General features: G+C 40.4%; 1 protein-coding gene across 5 annotated transcripts in view; it reads left to right on the top strand.

Moving 5' to 3' along the window:
- Nucleotides 1-24,970, top strand: part of Arl15 (ADP ribosylation factor like GTPase 15) — a 391,154-nt gene that overhangs the window by 148,221 nt on the left and 217,963 nt on the right. For all 5 annotated transcript variants that reach the window (XM_052743304.1, XM_052743305.1, XM_052743308.1 and 2 more), the window contains one exon: nucleotides 351-410. In XM_052743304.1, the coding sequence (XP_052599264.1) occupies nucleotides 351-410 (60 nt within the window). The remainder of the gene's footprint in view (nucleotides 1-350; nucleotides 411-24,970) is intronic.

Below are 24,970 nucleotides of genomic sequence, written 5' to 3' on the forward strand. Positions count from 1 at the left end.
TAAGAAAAAAGTGTAATATATTAAGAATTAGATTCAATATTTTCTTTGAAATTTCTTATTTTTCTGGCTGTCTCTTCTATTTACTAAAAATTTACGTAATCATATGCTAAAGAAAGAGGGCAATATTTCGAAGGGAAGGGGATAGTGTTGTATTTGGCTAATATTCAGTGATGTTTCAAAATAGTGGAAGATAATATAAGGCTATTTTATCTTAGAAATGATGTTTCTAATACAAATATGAGCTATGGAGAGCAAGCTTAGTTTTCTCCAAACACAGGATCTGACCATCTTAAGTGTCTCAATGTAAAAGTCGAGTTGCTAATTCTTCTCTTTCTGTTTTCTAATTTTAGGTTTTAGTATAAAGGCAGTGCCATTCCAGAATGCCATCTTGAATGTAAAAGAACTTGGAGGTATAACTTTTACAATCTTCTCTACATCTGCCCTTGACTTTACAAGTTTGCTGTTCATGTATTACATGTAATTAAAATGTGATAATTTGTTCCAGGTGATTGATTTTTACTTTTTTCTTAATGATATATTTTATAGTAATACTTCCATCCCTTTACATATGGATTAGCAGTTATCCTAGAGGTGTAAGTAGTATAAACTTCAATTTCTTTTGTGTAAATGAAAGGACTACATTCTAAAAACAACAAATGCTATATCATTGCTTTTACTTGTTAATTATTCTAAAAGGAAACTTAGGGAAAGAATCTTAAAAAGTAGAGAACGAAAGGAGCTACATAGGGCAAAGAATTGTATTTAAGTGTGAATTTCTACTGCGGGTTCGATTGTAGTCAGGCTTTTTAGAATCTATTTGTTCCGATAATAAATCTTTGCCAATGGTTCTTTGCTGGCCGGGCACATTTATTGGATAGGCTGTACCCCAAAGCATACATCAGTCAGTCTTTCACTACACTCTCTGTCTGGCATTTTTTGGGTTGTGTTTTATGTCAGGCAGGGTCTTAACCCATGCAAATAGATTAACAAAGAAATCAGTCAATCCAATGAACCTACTAAATTCTCTTAACGGCACAAGAAAATGCCGAGTGCCAGAGTTCAGTATGATATCGGGGAGTTTAGTCACTTCCAAAGGTCTCTTCTGTCTTCTTAATTACTGTGTGATGGTGACCTTACCCTGCTTTTTGTTATTTTCTTCTCCCTCTCTGTCAAGGTCATTTCTAATTGTGACTCATTTTTAGTGCTGTGGAATGGAAACACTCAGCATTATGCCATCTTATTAATGATTGATGCCTTCTTATATTGTTCAATAAAGGGTTGACTGGCCTTCCCAGGTGTCCGTCAGTGTGACAGCTAACAGTGACTTTTTCAGCATCAATACTGAGAAGTGTCTGTGATTGAGCAATTACAGGTTTCTCTTAAGATGCTTGGTGCTACCATTTGACAATAAAATCCTAGGAACATGAATGTTGATCTTAGCTAGAAAGCTGGCAAGCAGTAAAACATAAAGATCCTTGAAATAACTTCTGTGTAAAATGTTATTAAACTGCTTTCTAATAGATTGAACATTTTTAATCATGCTTTGGTTTCTGCTAGTTACTCTCCCAGTGACAATATTATTTGTAGACATTTTGCAGTCAGAGATCCTAATATAAAAATCAGTAGAATCTAATGGTGTGGTTTGAAAATTCTCTTGGTTTTAATTATTAGGCTAGATTAAAAAAAAAAAAAACCTTTATTGAACATTCATCAGGTATAAGAAACCGTTGTGAATTGGCAAGGGATTTATTGTATAAGATGTTTATTTGGGTGAAATAAATAGTGAATGTTTCTGGACAGTTAGGAAAAATGAATGCTTGAAGTTAACATTGACCGTGTGCCGTTAAAATTGAGGGTAATGAGAGATGAAGTTGGAGGACTAGGGTTATGTCGGAGAGGAGTATGTTTTTTCTCAAGGAGGTTTAACCAAACTGTGCCCTGACAATTGACGAGATGAACATTACGATGGAGAGGATCCCCCAGGGTTTGGTGGCATGTTTTCATTCCTAACTTACTGTTAGGAGGTTGAACAACATAGGTAAAGACAGAACCTTGGGGATTGGAGCAGTAGGCTAGTTCCAGACTAATGATGCTTGGGTCTATGCATGTATTTGTGTGGAAGAGCAAATTTCTGGCCCAACCATAGATTATTTTTCCTCCCTCAACTTTAACAACCCCATTTCCATTGAAAAACGTAGAGGTACAATTTGTATACTCTGTTTCACAGTTTTTTTTTTTGATGCTTATTTATTGAAAACTCTTTTGTGTCTGACCCCGGAAGGATCATGTGAGAAGCTGGGCTAGCACATATAAAGAAAATACAGCTTTCCTGGGTTTTAAAGTATATTCTGGGTACCAAGGGAATCATCTCAATGTAAGGTGCTGGGCATTTAGGGAGAATTCTAACAGTGAAATCAAGTTTCCTTGGAACTGCTTGACCAAGTGTTCCTAATCTCAGGGGGAAAGAATTGAGTGTTTCAGGATCACTATGGGATGACATTCAGCAGTGCGTGGTTGCTCAGAGATAGGGTCACTGGAGTTCCGTCGGTTTGTCAGTGTCGGGAAAATGCTAAATTCAAGGGAGAAACTCAAGAAGGTAGATGATAAAGGTAGGCAGTTGATGAGAGCTAAGGACGGAGTGAAGTATTATGAGGAAGACACAGGCGGTTGTCTTCATCCTGGGTTGACTCAGGAGAATGGCATGTCCTGTTCCTCCCCACCAGCTTGCAGAACCTTCCTCTACCTTTTCAGAACATTCCAAGGCTTTTGATCACCCCACTTCCCAACCTTAAGTTAAATGTCTTACTGTTTCAAAATAAAAAAGATATGAACTATTGTCTTCCTTATTTAGTAAGGAGAAATGGCTTGAGATGGAAATAATAGTGATTAATGGAGCTAAGTTTAATGACAGTCACCTCAGGTCATTTTAATAACAAACTATGTTTGTACATATAACTGATCCATGCTTTGTATATATGTGAGTATATCATATATATGTGCTATATATATGTTTATATATAGATAGATACATAGTGCTATGCTATTGTTCATTTCTGTTTTGTGATTTTCATTCACATCAGTTCCTTCATACATAGTGATTACCCACAGTGTGTCTAGGGCTGAGAATAAGTCTAAGTAAGACCCAGCCCCTATAGGCTTGGTGATAAAGGTAAACCTTTACTTTATTCACTATGTACTGACTATGCCTGTAGGAAATTGATGAAAATTTGGAAAATAATAAAATGAATGGGGACAAACCAAAGTCATGACTGAAGTCATGGAGAAATGATGACGTAAAGATCGCAGGACAGCCTGGCGGTAGGATGGGCCAGCTCAGTTGTTACTGGTCACAATAGCTTGTCCTTTGCATCTTACCTGTCACTCCTGCCAGGCGGCACTGGTTGTACCTGTGGTTTTATTAGCATATATATATATATATATTTTTTTTTTGTTGGTTTTTCGAGACAGGGTTTCTCTGTAGTTTTGTGCCTTTCCTGGAACTCACTTTGTAGAACAGGCTGGCCTCGAACTCACAGAGATCCTCCTGCCTCTGCCTCCCGAGTGCTGGGATTAAAGGCGTGCGCCACCACCGCCCGGCTTTTATTAGCATATATTAATTGTATATCATAATGGGTTTCATTGTGACATTTGTGTACCACTGTACAAAATATTTTGGTCCTTCCTTCCTGCCCCTTTCCCATTTCTGTTGATTCCCCCTCTTCTCAATCAGCCCTTTTTCTCTTCTTTTTTTTTCTATAGAAACTGACTTCTTTTTCTTTTTTTTAAATTTTTTTTTTTTGGTTTTTTTGAGACAGGGTTTCTCTGTGTAGCTTTGCGCCTTTCCTGGAACTCACTTGGTAGTCCAGGCTGGCCTCGAACTCACAGAGATCCGCCTGGCTCTGCCTCCCGAGTGCTGGGATTAAAGGCGTGCGCCACCACCGCCCGGCAGTTAAATTTTTTTAAGAAAATTTTTTTTACTCATTTTACATACCAATCAAAGATCCCCCTCTTCCCTCCTCCTGTCCCTCCAGCCTCCCCCTCCCAACCCACCCTCCTCTCTCTCTCTCTCTCTCTCTCTCTCTCTCTCTCTCTCTCTCTCTCTCTCTTTTTTTAATGACCCAGTGAGCTTCGGTTGCTTATATGAGCTTGGGTAAGGGGCTATTTAGGAGAGCTTTGGCATCTTATCAGTGGCTACATCACTGAAGAATGCCTCCTCACTTCCACAGCAACTGCGAACTGCCAGTAACTCCTCAGGGAGGGCTAGGGCCTGTGAGCCACTCTCCATCCGGGAGGGCGTGTTGAGTGGATCAGTCCTGTGCAGGTAATCCCAGCTGCTGTAAGTTCTTCATAAGCGCAGGGACCGTTCATGCCCAGAAGACAGTGTTCTACAACACACGGGCTCTTTAGTGCGCTCCTTCATTTCACCTCCTCTTGCATGAGCCTTGGATGGGATGGTAGAGATGTCTCCTTTAGTGCCAAGTGTTCCATAGTCACCTATTTGGAGCACCTTGACCAGTTATGAGTCTGCCACCCAGTGCTCTGACCAAAGCTGGCTGAAGCCAGCAACACCGATCTATGATCACAAGCATACATGTTTGAAAGGCACAGCAGGTCCAGTTAGCAGAGCAACAGTAGGGTGGTTCTGCCTATCTTTATGTGGAATCAGGACTCTAGACTTTCTACACCTGTTTCTCCCTTCCTGTTCTCTCCCTCAGTCACTCTCACTTATCATTGAGAGTTCATGGAGAAATAGATACTGTTGTCATCTCACAGGCAATACGACACAGGGGCTAGACTTGATGAAGGGCCCTGTGAGAAGGAGATGTGAGGTAATGGGCACATGTATGTTTATGCAGTGTACAGGACATAGGAAGCAGTTTGCACAGTGCACACAAGAGCAAGTGTTCCCACACATCATCTTCTGTCTTCATCATTATTATCTGTGCCACTCAAAGTCTACACGTGTTGATCTTTTTCCTTAGGATTACATTCATAGGATGAAATCTTGACAAAACGTGAATACTTTGACCTTACCCAAAAACTTGAATGAGGTAGTGTCTTACTTATTATTGTGGCTGCTTTCACCATCCATTTTTCTTTTTTTCCGGTCACTCTCATGTTTATGCAGTTTTGCAGATCAAACCCTTGTTCAGACTCCTGATGCTATAGCCCTGCTTCTTCCTTCTTTTAACTGCTTCAGTGCTGACTTCTGCATACCTCTCATGTCCAGCCCATCTAGAACCTTCCCACAAAGATCTCCTCTTTCTAATTAGTCATTCGGCAAATATTTCCAGAGTGCTTATTCTCTAGGCTCCTTTCTAGGGAGCTATGGTGGCTGTACTTAGCAAGACAACACTGTGTAGTTCAGATGAAAGACAGGAGGGCCCCTTGTGTCCTCCTTACTTCCTTAAAAGCAAGTATGATTCCTACAGGACTGGAGGGAATGGCTGGATCAATGCTGTCCTGATCCTGCCCAGCCAAAGCGAGTGTTGACTCCGACCCCATTACGGGTTTTCGTTATTCTCATGGAGTTGGTTTTTACCAGTGCGGTCTTTCACTCATGAGGGTTTTCTCTGAAGTTAGTGTCAAACTCCTCTCCTTTGGTTTGACTTCATTAACCTGATTATGTCTTGGAGGTGCAGTCTCACTCAGAGCCCAGGCTGGCTTTGACTTTCCAATGCTCCTGCGTGCTGGGATTTGCAGGCCTGTGCTTCCTCTGGCTTTCCCTTTTCTGAATGTATCACCGGATACGTAGCAGGGATTCTGGATGGAAGGTGGATTATTCCTTCAGTGAGTTTTTCTTCTCTAGTGACTCGTGTCCACTCTCACTCCCTGTGTTTGATTCTGGGACCATCCATGTTCCTGAGTATTTTCTCGTCTGTGAAATGTGGTGGCAATAGTTTCTACATCAAGTCGTCTTGTGAGGGCTAAATTAGATGACGCTGGCCTTGTCTGCAGCTAATATTATGCAAGATTTGTGTTCATTAAAATTATATTCTCACTACTCCCCACCCCCACCCCTTACCCCACCCCCAGGCCCACCCACAAATTAAAACAAACAAAAATCCAACTTTCAATGAAACTTTTTTCTTCCTGGTCTCTTAAATGAACAAATTTCATATTAACTTCTCTCTGCCTTTCTTATCCTGCCCCACCCCCTCCATCTTGCCCTCCCATCATCCCACTTCTCTCTCTCTCTCTCTCTCTCTCTCTCTCTCTCTCTCTCTCTCTCTCTCTCTCTGACACACACACACACACACACACACACACACACACACACACACACACACACACTATACTTACACAAACCAAAAGCCCACTAGGAAGGGAGTGTGTTCTCTCCTTTTGTTCGGCCATTACCGTAGACTGAGCACTCCACATGAGCTAACAGTCCATGTTTTTTCCTTTCTACCTCACCACCTTTACTTCTGTTTTCAGGAAAACTCTCTTGTCTGTCTTTGCCTCCGAATTGTCCTCTGTTTGGCTCGTGTCATTCAGACACATCACCTGGGTAAGTAAGCAGCTGGTGCTTAGCCGAGCTGAAAGCATCGTCTGTATACAGCGGTGATGTCACAGCTCTGATAGGGTTTCATTCCAGAAATTTGCAATTCCTAAATCTACAGAGTCTTATGCATTCGTGGATGATCTTTTCCCAATTGGGAAATTTCATATAGGAATTGATAGAATACGGAGGTGAAAATTTGATTTCTTAGAAAGCTTGCTTTTTTTTTATTAATAAAACTCCAGATATGATAATATCCCCTAACTGAATTCTCGGACCATGTGATTTTGCCAAAAGCGCCCCCCCCCCCAATATTCTAATGAGTTATGTCTGAATTGTGTTTCCATCCTGCCCCGACTGGCCACCATCCCCACCCAGTACCCTCTCTGGTAGTCTTGTCTTCACAGATGACATTCAGAAAGGCAAGGGAAAGCGGACAAGCAGTTAGCTGTCTCTTACACGGCAGTATTCCTGGCTGCTAGTTGTCAATCAAATGGGGGAAAAAAATCCGTGAAGTTTTGAATTTTTTTTGGTCCCCAACCTCATAAAGAAAAGCAGGCAGCCAAGAGCTATGGAAAGTGCAGGTTGTATGGAGTCACCCGCTTGCTTAGTCCTTGCAGTTGTGACTGAAGGATTTTTGAGGATTGTCAGCTCAGCCATTTTTTTTAAGGCTGCATCTTTCAGCAGCCAGCTGTTATAGGAAACAGATGTTGACCGTGTCCTCTTCCTTGTTTGCTTGGAGGAACTGCCTCCTCACAGGGAAAGGTGCTATAGGCTATCCTGCTAGCTAGCTCAGGATGCTGTCTGTCTGTCCAGCTTATTTGCATTTGTTAATTTCTCCAGAAACTGTCCCAGGCAAACTTCTTGACAGGCAACCCAGGGGACACAGCTGCCTGGTTCTTTTCATTTCTGCCTTTGTATCCAGGCTGTTTGATATCCTTCACCCAAAATAATAAACAAATAAACAACAAAAAGCTTTCTTATTTGTTTCCCTTCGCTGAAAGTTACTTTAGAGGGAAGTGTGGCCCTTAGATTTTTACCTGCACCCTCTCTTCCCTGTGTTTATGACGCATTACTTCTTTGGCCCTGCTGCACATCTTATGGGAAGAAAAAGGCCTGGGCCATGATTCAAATCCTGTAATTCCTGACTGAGGGCCGCGATCGTCGGGGAGGAGTAAGACAGGGTAAGCCAAGGCGTTGCTTTGGCGCTAGGAAAAAAAAAGAGTAGGGTCAGATAGATGTGTAGAGGGTGTTGTGGCCTGAGAGACCGGAGTGTGTGTGGGGGTGCGTGTTAGAATTTCTTGCTGGCGTCAGGGCAGCATGCCATCTGAGAAAGTTCTAGATGTTTGCAGAGGTGGGTGTGTGGGCCAGAGGAACAAGGAACTGTGTCCAAGGCAAAAGAAGGCGATAGCAGAGCAGGAGACCCGGATAAGACCATGTCCACAGAATACTGTGGAGCCATCCAAACGAGGAGACTCTAGGCAGCTATACCCAAGAAAAATATGAACGTTCTGTATCTGTTACAGCGTTGTAAGGAAGAAATGTCACTTAGCAAGGATTGTTCTCTCAAGATACCCAGTCACTTTATGTCTGAGCCTCTCGCTATGTTTTGATATCTGTAAAGTGCACGCTTTAATAAATCACCCCAAGTTTATTTCCCAAGGGATTGGGCTGGAAGAGAAAAATTAAATTGCCTAAATCTCTCAGGAAAGACGCTTTAAGAATGGACAGTGGTATTTTTACTAATTCTCTTTTTATAGTTGTGGATCTTTTGTAATATATAGTATTGAATGATTGAAGCTTCTTGATAGAGCATTGTTTCTTTATCTAAGAAAATAACCAGGCCTTTCTTGACTAGGAATAACCTTGACTCTTGGCTCTCTGGGCCATGTACTCTATCACTTAAGCTTAGGCTATACTAGGGGAAATGATGTTGGTATAAAGCCAAGTCACTTGGATGGGAGTTAAAAGGCCACAGCTATCTGAATTGGTTGAACAGGATCCCAGGGTGGTGGTGTTCGAGCGTTTTTTACACTTGCTAAGGGAATGCTGAGCCAAACAGTCAGCAGAGCCAAATAAATGAATCTAGAGGCCCAGAAGTCGATTACTGGCTCATGTAGACCTGACCTTAATTTTTGTTTTCTCCTGGATGAGTGCCCTAGGAAATTTTAAAAATCTATCTTTTTGGTCGTAGTCCAGTGTAGTACTGAACAGTCCACTTCTAAGTCTGTATACATAAAGATTATTCTAGAAACTCGTTTCCTGGCCTTTTGACCCCTGGCAGCAGAGTTCTCCTGTGCTTCTGAAGGTTGCACTGTTTCCTGCTTTGGGAGGAATGGGTCATTCCACACTTGCAGCCCTACCAACCATCCCCTTGGAACATTTGTCTTGTGTTCTCAGCTTAGTGTCTTGTCTCTCACAAGGGAGTAAGTATTAGTGTTTCTCCGGGGGTTATCATAATAACAACCAGTTTTCCTTGTGTATTTGGTCTCAGTGTGGTGTTGCAGCAACAGCCCTGCAAGTCAGGTGACCAGTATTTCCCTCCAACAAAACAAGCCATGGGACATTGGGCAAGGCCCTTAGCTTTTCCAAAGCAGTTTTCTTTTCCATGCCGATAGCTGGTGATGCTGATGGCTGTTCTCCTGTTGGAGCATAACCTAACCCATGCATGACCTCAGAACTCACAGTGTCTGCCTTGCCCTGGCTGTTGTGAACCTCAGAGGCCACCGTGAGCTACTGCAGAAGTTGTTCGGCACTGGGTGCTTGCTCTCCCTTTTATCTCAATCTCAAGTTACTTGTTTTTGCATTAGTGGTGGTAGATATATAGGTAATTTTTTTGTGTTGTGTGAGCCGGAGATACACACATACATACACACATAGGCACACTTTATATGTTATATCCTATGACTGGAATGGGTACAGGATGCAATCTAGGTTGAGATGGAGCAGAGGAGATTTCAGAAAGGAAAAGAATGCAGACAAGAACATATGGGAACAAAATCATGGCGGGAACAATGGGTTTGGTTTATGGATAGGATAAGATAGGAGACATTTAAAGCATTGAAAAACACATCATGCAGACTGGAGAGATGGCTCAAGGGTTAAGAGCACTGGCTGCTCTTCCAGAGGACCCAGATTCAGTTCCCAGCACCCACATTGCAGCTCACAACTGTCATTAACTACAGTCCAGGAGACCCAACATCCTTCCACAGGCAAAACAAACAAACAAACAAAAAACAAAAAACACCAGTGCTCATTAAAAATAAATACACAATTTTTTTAAAAAAGAAAAACACATCATAACACTATCAGCAGTTTTGAGGCAGAGAGTACTTTGTTAAATTATTCATCAAAATACTGGAGCAATGATAGAACCTTTAGGAGGAAAAAGACTTGTTAGTATTTAATTCATGTTAGCTAATATCAGCAGCATACCTGGCCTCAAGAATACAATTACTACTGCACAGATTCATGTTTGTACATGTGTACACATGCATACAATCATCCTTCAGCTTATTTCTCCATATGTTTTCATGGAAGAGAGGCATTGCCCGTAATGATTATGCAAGCACGCAGACTTCCATAGGTTCTTACAATTGTACTGGCATCTTTGCAACTGGAGAAGTAGTAATATGCTTTTAATGATAAAGCACTTGCCAAACTAAATTGAGGCTCTGACATATCCAATGCTGAATAAAACAGATGGTTGATGCTGTTGGTGGCATCATACACTTACTGATTTTTAATTTCCTGAGGTCCAAAGTATTGTAAAAAGACTCTATATTGAAGATGCATGGTCATTTAAATCTTGAAGTTACCAATATTTTGACTGTCCTCGTGAGAGTTAATAGTGTGAACAGTTTTGTTAGGTAAGGTTAGCTATGAATTTTAATACATACATTTAAGTAACTTACATGACTGAAAATTGAAAGTCTGAGTTTTTTTTTTAATTTCTATTTTCTTTCCCTTCCTGTCCCAAACCCATGGTATTGAACGTGTGTGTGTGTGTGTGTGTGTGTGTGTGTGTGTGTGTGTGTGTGTGTGTGTACTACCAAACAATGGCAAATAAAATCTGTAACCAAGATAGATTTAAATCTATAACAAAGAAAAGAACACAAGACAAAGCTTAAGATACAGACAATAGAAACATGAAATAGAAGTGGAATTCATCAGGATTATTAATCAAAGAGCTCATCAGAGTTATTAATTGGAACTCCACATTTGGAGCTGTGCCTTTATTTTTCTTTTCTCCTTGCACTAAGTGGTGGATAGCAGCTGTGTTTACCCACAAACGAAATCCTTGAATGTGGGTGCTAGACCCAGAAAGGTAGGGCAGTGTCTCAATATATACTGACTGCCAGGTGGGTTAGAAAGCCCACACACACAGGAGACAAGCCACTTGTCTGTCCCCATTAATCACTGAAAACAGACAGTGGTAAATGAAAAAGCTGGCAGACAGAGATTCTCAAACAAAGATGAGCATGTAATTATGACACACCACAATGTGAACAAAGTCAACACCATAAAGGAAAGATACCCAACTGAAAATGGGAAGAGAATGTATCAAAGACCTGGAGATAATAGAGTGATCAGAAAATATTCAGAGAGCTATGGAAAGGCTTTGTGTTCACGAGAAATAATAAAACAGAGAACTTAGGAATTTAAATTTGACTTTAAATTTTTAAATAAAAATGTTGACACAACTTACACGTAAATTACTGAAACTAAAAATTGAGCTAGAGAATTTCCTCAGAATGCCACACAAAACGAGTACTTTGAAAGTATGAGAGAGGAAAAGAGCTATAAGGAATAGCAACAAAAGAGATATTTATGAATGAATATTCAGGTTTGTGTTCTTAGTACCAGGTAGGAATACAAAGAGATGGTTAATTATGACATCTTACACACACACACACACACACACACACACACACACACACACACACACACACACACGTATTACTTTATATTTTTAAGTGAATGTATGTGGTGTGTGTCTATGTGTCATGTGTCAACATGGATGAAGTCGGGCAGATAAAATGAAAGAAGAATAGACCCTATTATATTCTTACATGGAATATAGACTATAATTAACAAAAGAAAATTTGAAGTTTACATGAGGATACATATGGCAATGTTAAAAATTAGGCGACATATTCATAAATGGATTTTGAGAGCAGTTCAAAAGGCTGTATGTTCAACTCATGTAATAAACTTAGACAGTGGAACGTTCCCCCAGAATCAAGTACATTTTTTTTTCTCATGAAAATTTTTTTCAAAAGAATGGATTTTTTAAAAAAGATTTTTATTTGGTTTATTTTATGTGTGTAAGTGTTTTTCCTACATGCATGCTTGTGCACCATGTATGTTCCTGTTGTCTGTGGAAGTCAGAAGAAGGCATCAGATCTCCTGGAACTGGGATTACTGATGCTTGTGACCCACCGTCTGGGTTCTAGGAACCAACCTTGAGTCCTCTGTAAGAGCAGCAAAAGCTCTTTACCACTGAGCCTTCTCTTCAGCCCGTAACGAATGAAATGTTTAAGAAAGAAAATATAAAGAAAACACAATAAATTCAGGAAAAATTTCAAAGAAAGAAATAAAACCAGCTAAAGTTACGATAAATAAGAAGCATATATATCACAATAAATGTAAATAGCTTAAATTTGTTTCAAAATACCATAAAAATAACATAACATCTTTTACAAGACAATTCAACAAGATGTATGGTAAGATAAAAATAAAGGTGTTTAAATGTTATCCGAAAAATGCCATTGGAAAAAAATGTACTTAAACTAATGTTAATTCAGATGAACTAGAACAGAAATTATTGAGTAGACTAAAATTATTTCATGCCATGACACTATGACAGCTAAATAATCATAAACTTTTAAAATACTCAACTACTTAATCCTGAAAGTCCAAAGCTAAGGAATGCAGAAAAAGAACTAATAGATTTCTAATCAGGAGAAGAACTTCTTCCAAAGACAACTGATCACAAATAAAAAACACTGAAGGACTTGAATAGCAAGTTAATAGACTTGGTCTAATTGATAATTATGTCTTTTTATTTTTACTTATTTCTTTAATTTAAGCAGTCTTTACTGAACATTCTATATGAGGCTCCTCTCCTCCTGCATCTTCTCTATCATTTTTTCCTTGTATGTGCCCTTCTCCTTTCCAACTTGTGAAAACGTGGTTTTCCTTTCCAGGATTCTGTTTCTTTGTTTGATTGGTTTGCGGTCTTTGTCCAGTCGCAGCCTGGTGACGGCCACTTTTCTGGGGTGGATGCCCATAAGGACCGGTGTGCCATCAGCCTTTTCTTGCTGCACCCGTTCAGCAGAGATGACATATTTCTTCCTGTATGCCTGGACCGCTTTGCCCATCTGCTGGCCTTTCCATAGTTTACTCAGAAAATCTGAACTTCATCATCCTTTCAGATGGGCATAGTTTTGTGCAGAGAGGGGAAGACGTGTTCTTCCCTTGGAGGTGAGAAGGTGGTTTGGAACGCGTGTGTGCTTCTTGCTTAAGTCAGAAGGCACAAAGAGACTGTGCTTGACATTGGCGGCTGCCAATCTCGTGGGAAGGGGAAGGATCTACATGTGGTTTCTGGTACAGATACTTATTATGTATTTTATACTCAAATGTTCTTCAGTAGAAGTGTAAAATAGTTTGACTTCTGTAGTTTCTAAAAAGGCAAGACATACCAATTCTATCATAATCACAGTGTTCTAAGAATGAAAACAAAAATAAAAGGAGGTGAGGGAAAACAATAATAGGCTTGAGGTGAAAATAAAGCATAAAAATCATTTTTAAACGAAGTCTTGTATGTAAATGTTCATAGTAACTTCATTTGTTATACCACAAAACTGGAAACAACTCAAAATGATACGCTTTAGTGGACAGAAAGATTGTTACATCTATATGATAGGATACTATACAGTAATTAAAATAAATAAGCCATTGGTACCTGCATAATATTGATGGATTTCAAAATAGTTAAGTCTAGCAAAAGAAGGCAGACAAAATGAAATAGTATTAATATATAGGGTAAATTTGCATACTAAATTTATGTATGCACACATATATATAATGGAAAATGCAAACTAATATTTAATACCCTGACAACTAGTGTTTGCCTGTGGATAGAGAGAAAGAAAACAAGAATAGACGTAGCAGAGGTCTGAAGAGGTCGTCAGAGGTAACATCATTTTGAGGTGATGATATATTTGTTGTCTCTGTGTAGGGAATGGTGTCACATGCATACACACATGGCACCAAACTGTGAAGTTTGTACATTTTATTATTTGTCAGTCATACGGCATAAAACTCTGGAAAACATGCTGTGTCCCTTAAAATAAAAATGGTTTTAATCATCTCAGGTTAAAAATCACTGGACATACGTTTCTAGTGGGATCTTGGGTCCCTCCAAACGCCCCCCCCCATTACTTTTCAATTAAAATAGCTATGTAAGGGAAAGACTGAGAAGGAATTATAACAATTGCTACATAGTCATATACAACCGAATCATTAGTGCTGCATATTAAGAACTTAAAATGTACGATGAAGATGTTTTCAGGTCTGTTGATTTAATATGCAGTGTTTTAAAATTTCATTGCTAATAAAAGAAATGAGAATTAATCTGTCTGTGTGCAGCAACATGCAATTAATGAAAAGAAATATGCATGGCAGATTCATTATATAAAGAGTGAGAAATTTCTCAGCATAGCCCAGTTGTGTTTCATACTATAGCGGTACTCAAAACCATATTGATGCAGTGTTCTCTTGTCAGCCTTGATTTTAAGAAAGCGATTTTGATGACTCTGCCATTGGTAGAATGTAGGTTTCAGAGAAAGTAGTGAGATGGGAGAAAACAATAATAGCATTAAGATGAAAAAAAAAGCACATTTGAGAGTTTCTGCTTCTAAAGTAATGAAAATAATTGTGGTTTTGAGAACCATTTTGTCTGGATGTGTGTTTCTGTGTGTGAAATACCACTTTTGGTTGTTTATAATCCCTTGCAACCTCAGTTCATCTCATTGGGTTGGTCTTAGTCAATTGGTGGTGGCTGTTTGCCAGAGCAGTGAGATGAATATAGTATTACTAAGTTCACAGTTTAGTGACTAAAGGCAGAGTGCTAACCTTAGTTTGTTCCTGGTTACCACCCCCCCCCCCATTTTCTTCCCAAGCAGATTTAGATAATCATTCAACTTCTCTTTTATTAATTAGGTCGATTCAGTCTACTGAGATGAATAGAATCCAGGAAGGTAAATATGCAGAGGTACCTTTCTCAGGGACTTACTGTAGAAAGATGGAGGTTAAGGCTGTCCGATATGGGTAGGTTAGCGTTGTTCAAATGTGCCTTACTTTTGGTGCTATTACTCTTGTCTAGAGTAGTCTGTCCTGCAGACACTTGAGTTACTGTCTAAGTAATCTCAATTTGAATAAATGAAAATTCAATGAAGTGGGAGTGGCGTTAAGAGCCAAGGTGGTTGTGTCTTAAACGTAGAAACATACAACACATCTAACTGATTTGGGCATACCTTTGAACAGACCTAAAATTTTCTAGTCATTTTTCATCCTGTGTGTGTCCAGTGATAAGAGCCTTGGACTATGAACGCTGGAAAACATCCAACCCAACAAGAAGGGCTGCTGGCAGCTTGTGACAGTTCAGAGTTGAAATGTAGTCATTCTCCAGCCCCAAATTGATGTAAACACAGCTGTTTTCTGATAGTTCCATCAAAAGCTCACCCCCTTCCCACACACACAATGTGTTAGCATCATCAGGTTGGTTCAGCTTCCACTAGGGGAGCTTTGCCATAGTATAGCAGAAATAAAATGAATGAAAGACAAGACTGTACTGGACTCAAGAACTTTGTCCTGGTGGAGTTACTTGGAGTTTCTTCAAGTCCATGAAGGGATCCAGGAATATATGTAGGTATCCAAACTGGGAGGAAAGACCCAAATCCAGTCATATTACTACCCAAGTAATGTGCATAGTAAATTCCAGACTCCAGGTGGAAGGGCCTCCTTCTCTACATTTAGTAACTGTTACCAGCCTTTGCCATGCTCAGATTTGGAATCATGCTTAACAGCGCTCTCCCACCCTGCTTAGAGTTCAGGGCCACCTTTTGTCCCGTTTTAGGTAGTTGATAATTCTATGCTTTGAGCTTTGACATTCCTTCCTATGTCTCTGATGTTTTTGGTAGTAAACTCTTGATCTCTTAGGGGGTCAAAGGATGCTGCTTTGTCCCATTACTTATAGAACTAAACAGTATACAACTTCCCTCTCAGGCGAAGCCTCCCATTCTTTCTCTTTCTGGCTGCTAAATATGTTTTCCTCCTGATCACTGGAGGAAAGAAGGAAAATACCAAAGGACTATTGCCACCACTTCACCTGGATGCCCTCATTCTAATTTGAAAGACATATATATAGTATAATGACTTAGGGATTCTTTATTTTCAGTTAATTTGTGCCTTTCTCTGAACTGGCCTGGTTATCAAGCCCTAAGGCAGTTAAGAAAATATTTATGGGAAGGAATAAATATGTGAATTTGGATTTTATCTGCCAAGGCATTTGTCAGAAATCAATAGCTATATCCCTCCTCTATTATATTATGCATGATTTAATAAAGAAACTACATTTTAAAACAAAGTTGTGCTATGATCTTTAACCCAGTAGATAAAAGGAAATCCTGTTCTGTATGGCCTTATGCAGGAAGCATTGAGTACTACCCAAATTTAAGGATTCTAATGGTTTTTCCAGTTGGATTGTTTTGCATACAATATAGTTAAAATGAATACCCTGCCGGTGTGATTAAAGGAATTTAGGTTAATAGATGTTGACGCCACTGGAGTCTCATGGCATTGTCACCTGTGGGTTCTGTGGTTTTGGAAACAATTGGTCCAATCTAGTCTCTCTACCTTCTGAAATATTACTGAAATCCTATTTTAAAATTTTTATCAGTTTATAGAAAATCTATAGAATACTACAGGTAAACTTTGTGGTAAGTTTTGTTAGATAATTTACAACATTACAAAATAATTGTTGATTGTATAAACATTTCAAATTTTATTTTGATGTTCTAGTTTATTTTGTATTTGATTTATATATATATATATATGTTTTCCATACACATATGTTTCATTTTATTATTATCTAACTCACTATTTATTATTATCGGACACATAAATTGAATTTAAGATTGTCTTGTTTAGGCTGGGTGTGGTGGCTCAAGCCGTTCCTCCCAGTATTCAGGAGGCAAAGGCAGTTGGAACTCTGTGAGTTTGAGGCCAGCCTGGTCTACATAGCAAGTTCTAGGCCAGCCAGACTATGTTTAAAAAGAAGAAGAAGAAGAGGAGGAGGAGGAGGAGGAGGAGGAGAAGAAAAGAAAACAAAACAGAAATGGTCTTCTCTAAATAATAGTCACTGTAGTGTTCTGCTTCTATGATTTCCTTATCCCACTTTCCCTTAAGAATGTTCTTACTAGTCAAGGTTGCTGGATTAAAAAAAAAAAAAATCCCCGAATCCCACCATTTACAGCTATCATAGAGACCTTGACTTCACACTGAAGTGCTTTGGAGAAAGTGTCTTCAGGCTGTTGTGAAAGTAAACTCTTACACACTCATGTTCCTGTCGTCTCTGAAGGAGAAAAGGAGAGCAAAGAGTGTGTGAGTTCCTGACTCCGGGACGCTGATCCGAGTATGGACTTCCCTTCTCCTTCCCTTATGTCCTCTGCTATGACTAGTACTTCTGACTCACCCTGTTCTAGTCATTAGAAAGGTGAAATGCTGAAGTGGTAGCCTTGAGTGACATCGCAGCCATTAACACTTTTTGTGATTTTCAGTGGGGTTCTGTCTTCCTCAATTTTCTTGTGGCTTTTTCTCAGATAGACAAGGGCCAGCTCATCATTTTAAAGAAGGAGCCAGTGAGAACTGGAAATACTTCATGGCTTGCTCCCATGTGCTCCCAAAGAGGAGAACCCTGGCCAGTACAGAGTGAACCCTCAGAGAGGCAGGACTTCTCCTCCTTGCACAGCTCCATTGGGACTTTTGTTCAGGGAGTTCAGTGGGGCAGGTCACCAGAGAAGGACCCAGGGAGCAAGCTCGGGGTCACCGTGCGCATCACTTGGCCTGTGTATAGACCATGTGAAACCTTCTTGGGGACTGGAAACTGCCTGATGTGGCTCCTCTAGAGTCTGTCGCCTCGAGGTTCCCTGGCCCCGTCCTTGTTTTTAATACACAGTGGGTGCTTTGTCCTGTTCGAATGTTCTGGGAGCTTGCTGACCTGCGGGAGCTTGAAGTGAAAAAAGCTATCTCCAGCGGTTCTAAATCAAGTTTTAAAGCAACAAAACATTTTAATATCTCTAGCTGGAAGGGAAAGGCATGGAGCTGTGCAACTGGCAGACGGTGCGGAGTGGCTGAGGAAGAGCCGATTCTGGGGCCAGTGCTGGACACAGAGTGAAGTGCTCTGAAAGAAACCCAGACAGTCTCTCCTGTCTGGGTTCCCAGTGAAGTCAGAGGGGACAGTCCTGGCAGTGCTATGGATGTGTATGCTGGGATAGATATAAACAGCAAGAGGCTCAGCCCCGGGGCTATAAAAAGAAATAGTTTTTTATGATGTATTCGTTGTTTCAGAGCAGGCTGTGAGTTGTGTTTAACTTTTAATTCCTGTGCACTTCAAAACCCGGGTTTCTGTCTGCCCAAGTGCTTAAGCTCTCTCAGATGTTTTTATTGTGTAATGCTTTCTCCAGATTCTTCTTCTTTTAATGTATGGTTCCCCCCCCCCCCCCCCCCCCCCCCCCACACACACACACAATCTGTTAAAAGACCAGTCTGTGTGAATCTTGACACTGCCATTCTGTTTCATGGTTTTAATTTAATGTGGGTTGTCGCAGCCGGGAGCACGTGATTAATAAGAGCACTGGATTGTTTATCACAAAAACAGATAATATTTTGTATCTAGGCAAGAAGCATCAAAAACTGGACTTGCTTATATCTTGCTGAACCTAAGTCACATTTTAGTTCACTTTGGAATTCCGCACATCATATGAATTCACCCTAAACTTGGAGATGTGTCTCTCTTGTGGCACACCTGGTTAAATGACATGAAATATGGGTTATCGTGTCTTTAATTTCTGTTTGTGTGCATGAGCACACGTGCACACACACATCCATACATTTGTGTGTGAGCATGCTGGAAAGAATAGTGTTAGCCCAGGAGTCAGTGTGCTGAAGAGTGGGAGTATTTCTGTAGAGTTTAGAAGTCCATGCTCAACTGTTTAGGTATTTTTATATACCCATATATATATACATACACACACACACACACATACATATACTTGTACTGGCTATTTTTATGTCAGTGTGATACAAGTTAGAATCCTTTTGGAAAAGGGAATCTCAGTTGAGAAAATTACCCCACCGGACTGACCTATAACCAAGCCTGCGGCCCATTGTCTTGATTGATGATTGACGTGGGAGGGGCCAGCTTGCTGTGGGTCTTGGTACTCCTGGGTTGTAGTCCTGTAGGCTGAGAAAGCCATGAAGAACAGGCTAGTAAGCCAACACTCATCCAGAGTCTGTGCATCAGTTTCTGCCTCTGGGTTCCTGCCTTGAGTTCCTGCCCTGACTTCCATGGATGATAGACGATAAGCTGTAAGCTGAATGAAATCCACTCTTATTTCTCAAGTTGTTTTTGGTCATGGGATTTTTTTTTTTTTTTATCACAGCATTAGAAGCCTCAACTAAGACAAGACTTGTACAATTTAATCCAATCATAAGTGATGGTCCTGGTCTGCCTTGCATGTTGCTGTCTGGCTGCTGTGTGTCATGTCTGATCCCACTAGGGTCCTGAGTCGGTGATAGGTGTGCTTGCCACAGGGGCCTGTCCGAGCCATCCTGAAAAGCTGTGTCAGGCAAGTGGCTTTAGACAGGCTTCTTCAGAGATGAGCCTTGGTGGTTGTTTGAGTTATCTTGTAGCAGTCTACCTCCCAGTGATTTAATCTCATAAAATAATCTGAAAATACATGATAAATTAGCAGTCACTCAAACCTGTTAAATTGAAAAAAAAAAATACTGTTTTAAATTCCCTGGCATGGTGCTTTGTTATCTCAAATTGAAGACTGGCATGATAGGGAATTCAGTGTCCTGGAAACTCTGTGTGTGTGTGTGTGTGTGTGTGTGTGTGTGTGTGTGTGTATACACATGCGGTGCATGCACAAAATGGACACAGTTGTGCCTGTGGAACTATGCTGACAAAGACATTGTCCCTAGAAACTCATTTAGACAAATCCATCTTGCTGTTACCCATTCTGAAAGACTTTTTTTTCAAATCTAAACACCTCCCATTTCTTTAACTATTTTTCACATGGCATGGTCTTCTGGTCTTTTTCTGTCGTGGTTGCCCTCTGGACCAGTTTTAAAGTGGGTCTGTTTGAAGTGCCCAGAATGCAGTGCCACGTGTAGTTGGTAGGTGTTCGTGTCTTCAGCTTCCAATGCTGTTTCTCTTAGGGCCAACAGGCCATGACCTGGACCCCATGGGCTCACATTGAGCATGCCTCAAAACAACCAGCTGCTATTCGTCAGGTCCTTCCTGTTTCTGTTCTTCAGTTGATTTCAAATACTAGACATTACTTACATTACTATTCAATTTCATCGTGTAAGCACTGGCTTATTGTTCCAGCTTGTCTTTTTTTTTTTTTTTTTTGGACAAGCTTTCAATTTTATCACCCATAGTATTAGTAGTTTTTTTTCAGCTTTGGGCCATCTCTAAATATTAATGTGATGCCTTTGAAGTTTTTGTTCAGTTAAAATATATAAATGTATGAAAGTGTCTGCTGTGTGCTGCTAGTCTTGGGCTCCCTGCTAGAGATAACGAGATGACTATAATGGAATCATTCCTTCAGGGAGCTCACAGGCCATGGGGAATAATAGACATGCAATTACCTAACTATTATGTGGTGTGATAATTGCTATAATAGAGTTGTGTGTAAAGTGCCCTGAGACCTAAGGTTGGTTGAAAATCATAGAAAAGGTAGCTCGTTCTGTGTTGGCATAGATCCATGCATTTCCAGTCACGGCAGATGTTAGGGACCCAACTACTGCCTTTCAGTTTACCTTTTCTCTCCCTTCTGTTTCATTCTTAGCCAAAGACAACAGAAGGCTTGTCAAATGTTCTCCTGAAATGATCTTATACCATTGTACTTTCCAAATGGATCCAGAAACCCGCAGGTCGCTCCAGAAGGAATTGAGGATTATTCAGACTGATTTGTGGCAAACCTGTGGTGGTTCATCATAATCTGAATTTTTAAGGCCAGGGTAGTTTTGCCTACCACCATTCTTCTGGTAACAGCCCCAATCTCAATGGTTTTACAGTATTGCTCAGAGCGGTTTAGTGATGACACCAAGTTTTGCTATCTCAGTATGTAATCTGTCTAGATCTGAAGACTTGAGTTACACTCTGTCTTCAAACTCCAGATTCCTCTCAACTCCTTCCAAATTGAAAATTATTCCTTTTTTATGTCCTTTCTGCTTTTCCCCCTTCATCTGATCTTAGGTTTTTTTTGCAAGTGTAAATCCATGTGAGGCTTTCACTCTTCCCTTTCATGCTGCATTAATTATCTTTTTCATTTGGATGACTAGCCATGCGTTGTTCTCTCTCTCTCTCTCTCTCTCTCTCTCTCTCTCTCTCTCTCTCTCTCTCTCTCTCTCCTCTCTCTCTCTCTCTCTCTCATAGCCATGGTATTGAAAACCTTCATGAAAGTTAGGGTAGGTGACTATTTTGGGTGTTGTGGTCTCTAGGATAACACACGAACCACTTCTTGATGAGTCACAATCATCATGGTCTTCGATCCTTCCTTGCTGTGAAAACATCAGATGAGTTAAGAAATACATTTACCAGACCTGAGGGTGTCATGATACCATGTCTAATAGCACCTTCCTCTGATCGTGTGACTGTCACTATCATTGTGTTTGCCACCAAGACTGGACAAGTCACGCTTTGGCCATCACCCACACTTGTATAGATAGTAGATTCCAGTTGCAACTTTGCCTCTCCTTTAGGGGCTGTACTGATGACCTGCCCGCCTCTTTATTGATTGTTGTCCTAGTTAGATTGTCTTAACTGCTGTATTGAAAGATCATGACCAAAGCAACTTGGAGAAGAAGGTTTTTTTTTCAGCTTATACTTCCAGGCAACAGTCCATCACTGAGGAAAGTCAGGACAGGAACCTGGAGGCAGGAGCTGATGCAAAGGCTGTGGAAAAGTACTGCTTATTAGCTTATGTCTCATGACTTGCTCAGCCTGCTTTCTAATAGAATCCGGGACCACCAGATCAGGGATGGCTGGTTGACCCACCATGGGCTTGGGCCCCCCCCCCCCCATCAATCACAAAATAAGAATGTGTCTTTTAGCTGGATCTTATGGAGGTATTTTCTAAACTGAGGTGCCCTCTTTTCAAATAACTCTAGCTGTGTCAAGTTGACATAAAACTAGCCAGCACGAGTGATCCTTTGTCATTTTGACACACAAAGACATCATTGTTAAGCCATAACCTTTTTCTTTTTTGTTTTTCCTAAGATCACACATTAATATCAACGATATAAATATTCCAAGTTTTGAAAGTCCCACAGTCTTTAAAACCTTAAACACCTGTGAACTCAGTATCTTTAAAATCCAAACTCTTTTAAAATTCAAAGTCTCCCAACTGTAGGCTCCTGTAAAATCAAAAATGAATTAAATACTTTTCTTACTTCAAGAAGGAAGAGCCAGGACATAGTCACAATCTGAATAAAGCAAAAACCAAACTCTAAAAATGCAAATAACTCAGGGTCCAATTGCCTGGGCTTCACTCACAGTCTTCTGGGCTCTGCCAAAGGGCTTGAGACACTTCTCCAGCTCGGCCTCTGCAGTACACACCGTTTGTCTTCTAAGCTCAAGTTGGCTCCCTGCTGCCGGGGTCTGCTCTTGGTGGTCATCCCATGGCACTGGCATCTCCCAAACTGCTGGTGCCCCTTGTTGGAACTAGGCTCCCCTTCCACCAGTAGCCGCTCCTGGGCTCTCTAAAAGGACTCTAGTCCACCACACAGTGCCAAGCCTCAGCTGCTGTCCATGACCCCACATGCCAGCAAAACCAGTACCACCTGGGTGACTCGTGCACTACCAAGTTGGGCTGCTAGCCCAAGGTACAGCCTTGGCCACTTCTGGAACACAGTGCTGACATGAGGAACACTTTCCAGAAGACTTCCCCTCAGTGATGCTGGTCTCTTCTCAATCACAGCTTATTCTTCACCTCATGCTGACAGCTTCCATTGTCCCAGCAAAGAAAAGGTTTCATTTTAGTGGTTCCGGCCTCTTGTTAATCACAGCCGTTTCTTCGTTTTTTCAACTCCAGCTAACCAGACACCACAGATTATTCACACAAATGACCCAGCAGAGTCTTTGCTTCCCTCTGAAACTTCACAAGCCAGGCTCCTGCCCTCACCATTCTTATCTTCCAGGTTCCTATAGAATAACTCCAGGAGCCCTCAACATTCAATGGCTTTTTTAGCCCCAAGTTCCAAAGTCCTTTCACATTCCTCCCAAAAACAACATGGTCACGTCTGTCACAGGAAACCCCACTCTCCTGGTACCAACTTTTGTCCCAGTTAGGGTGACCATTGCTGTGATGAGACACCATGACTAAAGCAACTTGGGGAAGAAAGTGGTTTTTTTTTTTTTCAGCTTATATTTCCAGGTTAGTAATTTTTCTCATTTCTGCTCCAAAATGCTTGACATGTGTAACTTAAGGAAGGAAGATCTTAATTTTGGCTCAGGGTTCAAGGGTACAGTCCATCATGGCAGTGAAGTCATGGTGGGAAGAGCTAGAGGCAGCTGATCACGTAGGATCCCCAGTCAGAAAGCACAGGGTGGGTGGGCGGGGCAGGGCACTGCAGTTGTCATAATCTGTCCACTGTTTCGTTCTGTGCATTTCCGGGACCCTAGCCCATAGAATGGTACAGCCCACAGTTAACTCTATCCAGAAATGTCTTCACAGACATGCTTAGAGATTTGTCTGCTAGGTGATTCGAGACCCTGCCAATTGACAGTCAATATTAACCATCACATCTAGCTTCTTAGTATATGCATCCTTGCTCCTAATTCATTTAAACTGTAGGGAATTTTTTAGAATATTTGTTGTTCATTGACAGTTTCATGCATGAATATATGATGTTTCTTCATCGTCCGTTTCAACCCACCTCTCCAACTCTGTCCCCAACACTTCTCCTCCCTCTTTCATGCCCCCTTAGTTTTATTTTGTTTTGAAATAGTCCACTGAATCATAGTGCTGTCTTCATAAGTGTGGGGCCATCACTTGGGGAGAATGTTGACTCCTTAGTTGACTTGATAATTTCTAATGAGTAATGATAGAATAACTTAACTCTGGGTTTCAGGTCAGGGATGTCTCAGATCTCCAGTATAGCTGTTTATGTTGCCCTTTATGCTTGGGTATATGGTATAATGCTGTCTATGTATCAATCAGATTGTCCTCACAAAACATAAATATTTAGTAAATTTTAAAATAGTGCTTTAGAGCAGTGGTTCTCAGCCTGTGGGTCATGACCCTTTGGGGGGCGTCTAATGGCCCTTTCACAAGGGTCTCATATCAGACATGTATATTATGATGCATAACAGCAAAATTACATTTATGAAGTAGCAATGGAAATAATTTTATGTTTGAAGGTCACCACAACATGAGGAGCTGTGTTGAAGAGTCATAGCATTAGGAAAGTTGAGAACCACTGCCTTAGCTAATATTAAAAACAAAACTTTAGGATCAAAATATTTATTTAAAGGTATATTTTTATTTCACGTGTTTAAGTATTTGCCCGCATGTATATCTGTGCAGCACCTGCATGCCTTTTGCCTGTGAATACCAGAGGAAGAGGTCAGATCTGTTCAAATTGGAATATAGACTGGTATGAGCCACCATGTGGGTGCTGGTAACTGACCTGGGTCCTCTAAGAACAGCAGGTGTGCTTAACTACCGAGTCATCTCTCCAGCTCCTGTAGATCAGAATATTTTAAGGCTCTGTTGCATAATATAAAACTACTTTATAGATTAGTTTACATTCATATTGGAAATATAGTTTGTTTCTGCTGTTATATAGATTAATATTTCTATTAAGAATATATTCTGTTATCTTTGTTATTACATGTTTCCTATTGTTTTATATAATTTACATTTTTAGACAATTGGATAAGTAAAATGGTACCATATAATTTTATTGTTTTATTTTTTAAAATTGAAATTGAAATTTTTAATGTTTGCAGTCCATTGGTAATTGTTCTTATCTCATCATTTTGCTCTTCAATATATGGCTACTTTACCAGTTATTTTAGGTGAAATTTCACTTCAAAAATTTTCTTGAAATTTTCATTGATGATATGTCAAGGTTTTTAATAAGTTTGTGGGAAGAACTGAGATTTTT

The sequence above is a fragment of the Peromyscus californicus genome, unplaced genomic scaffold (assembly GCF_007827085.1).
Source record: "Peromyscus californicus insignis strain IS unplaced genomic scaffold, ASM782708v3 Scaffold_18__1_contigs__length_77618521, whole genome shotgun sequence".
NCBI lineage: Eukaryota > Metazoa > Chordata > Mammalia > Rodentia > Cricetidae > Peromyscus > Peromyscus californicus.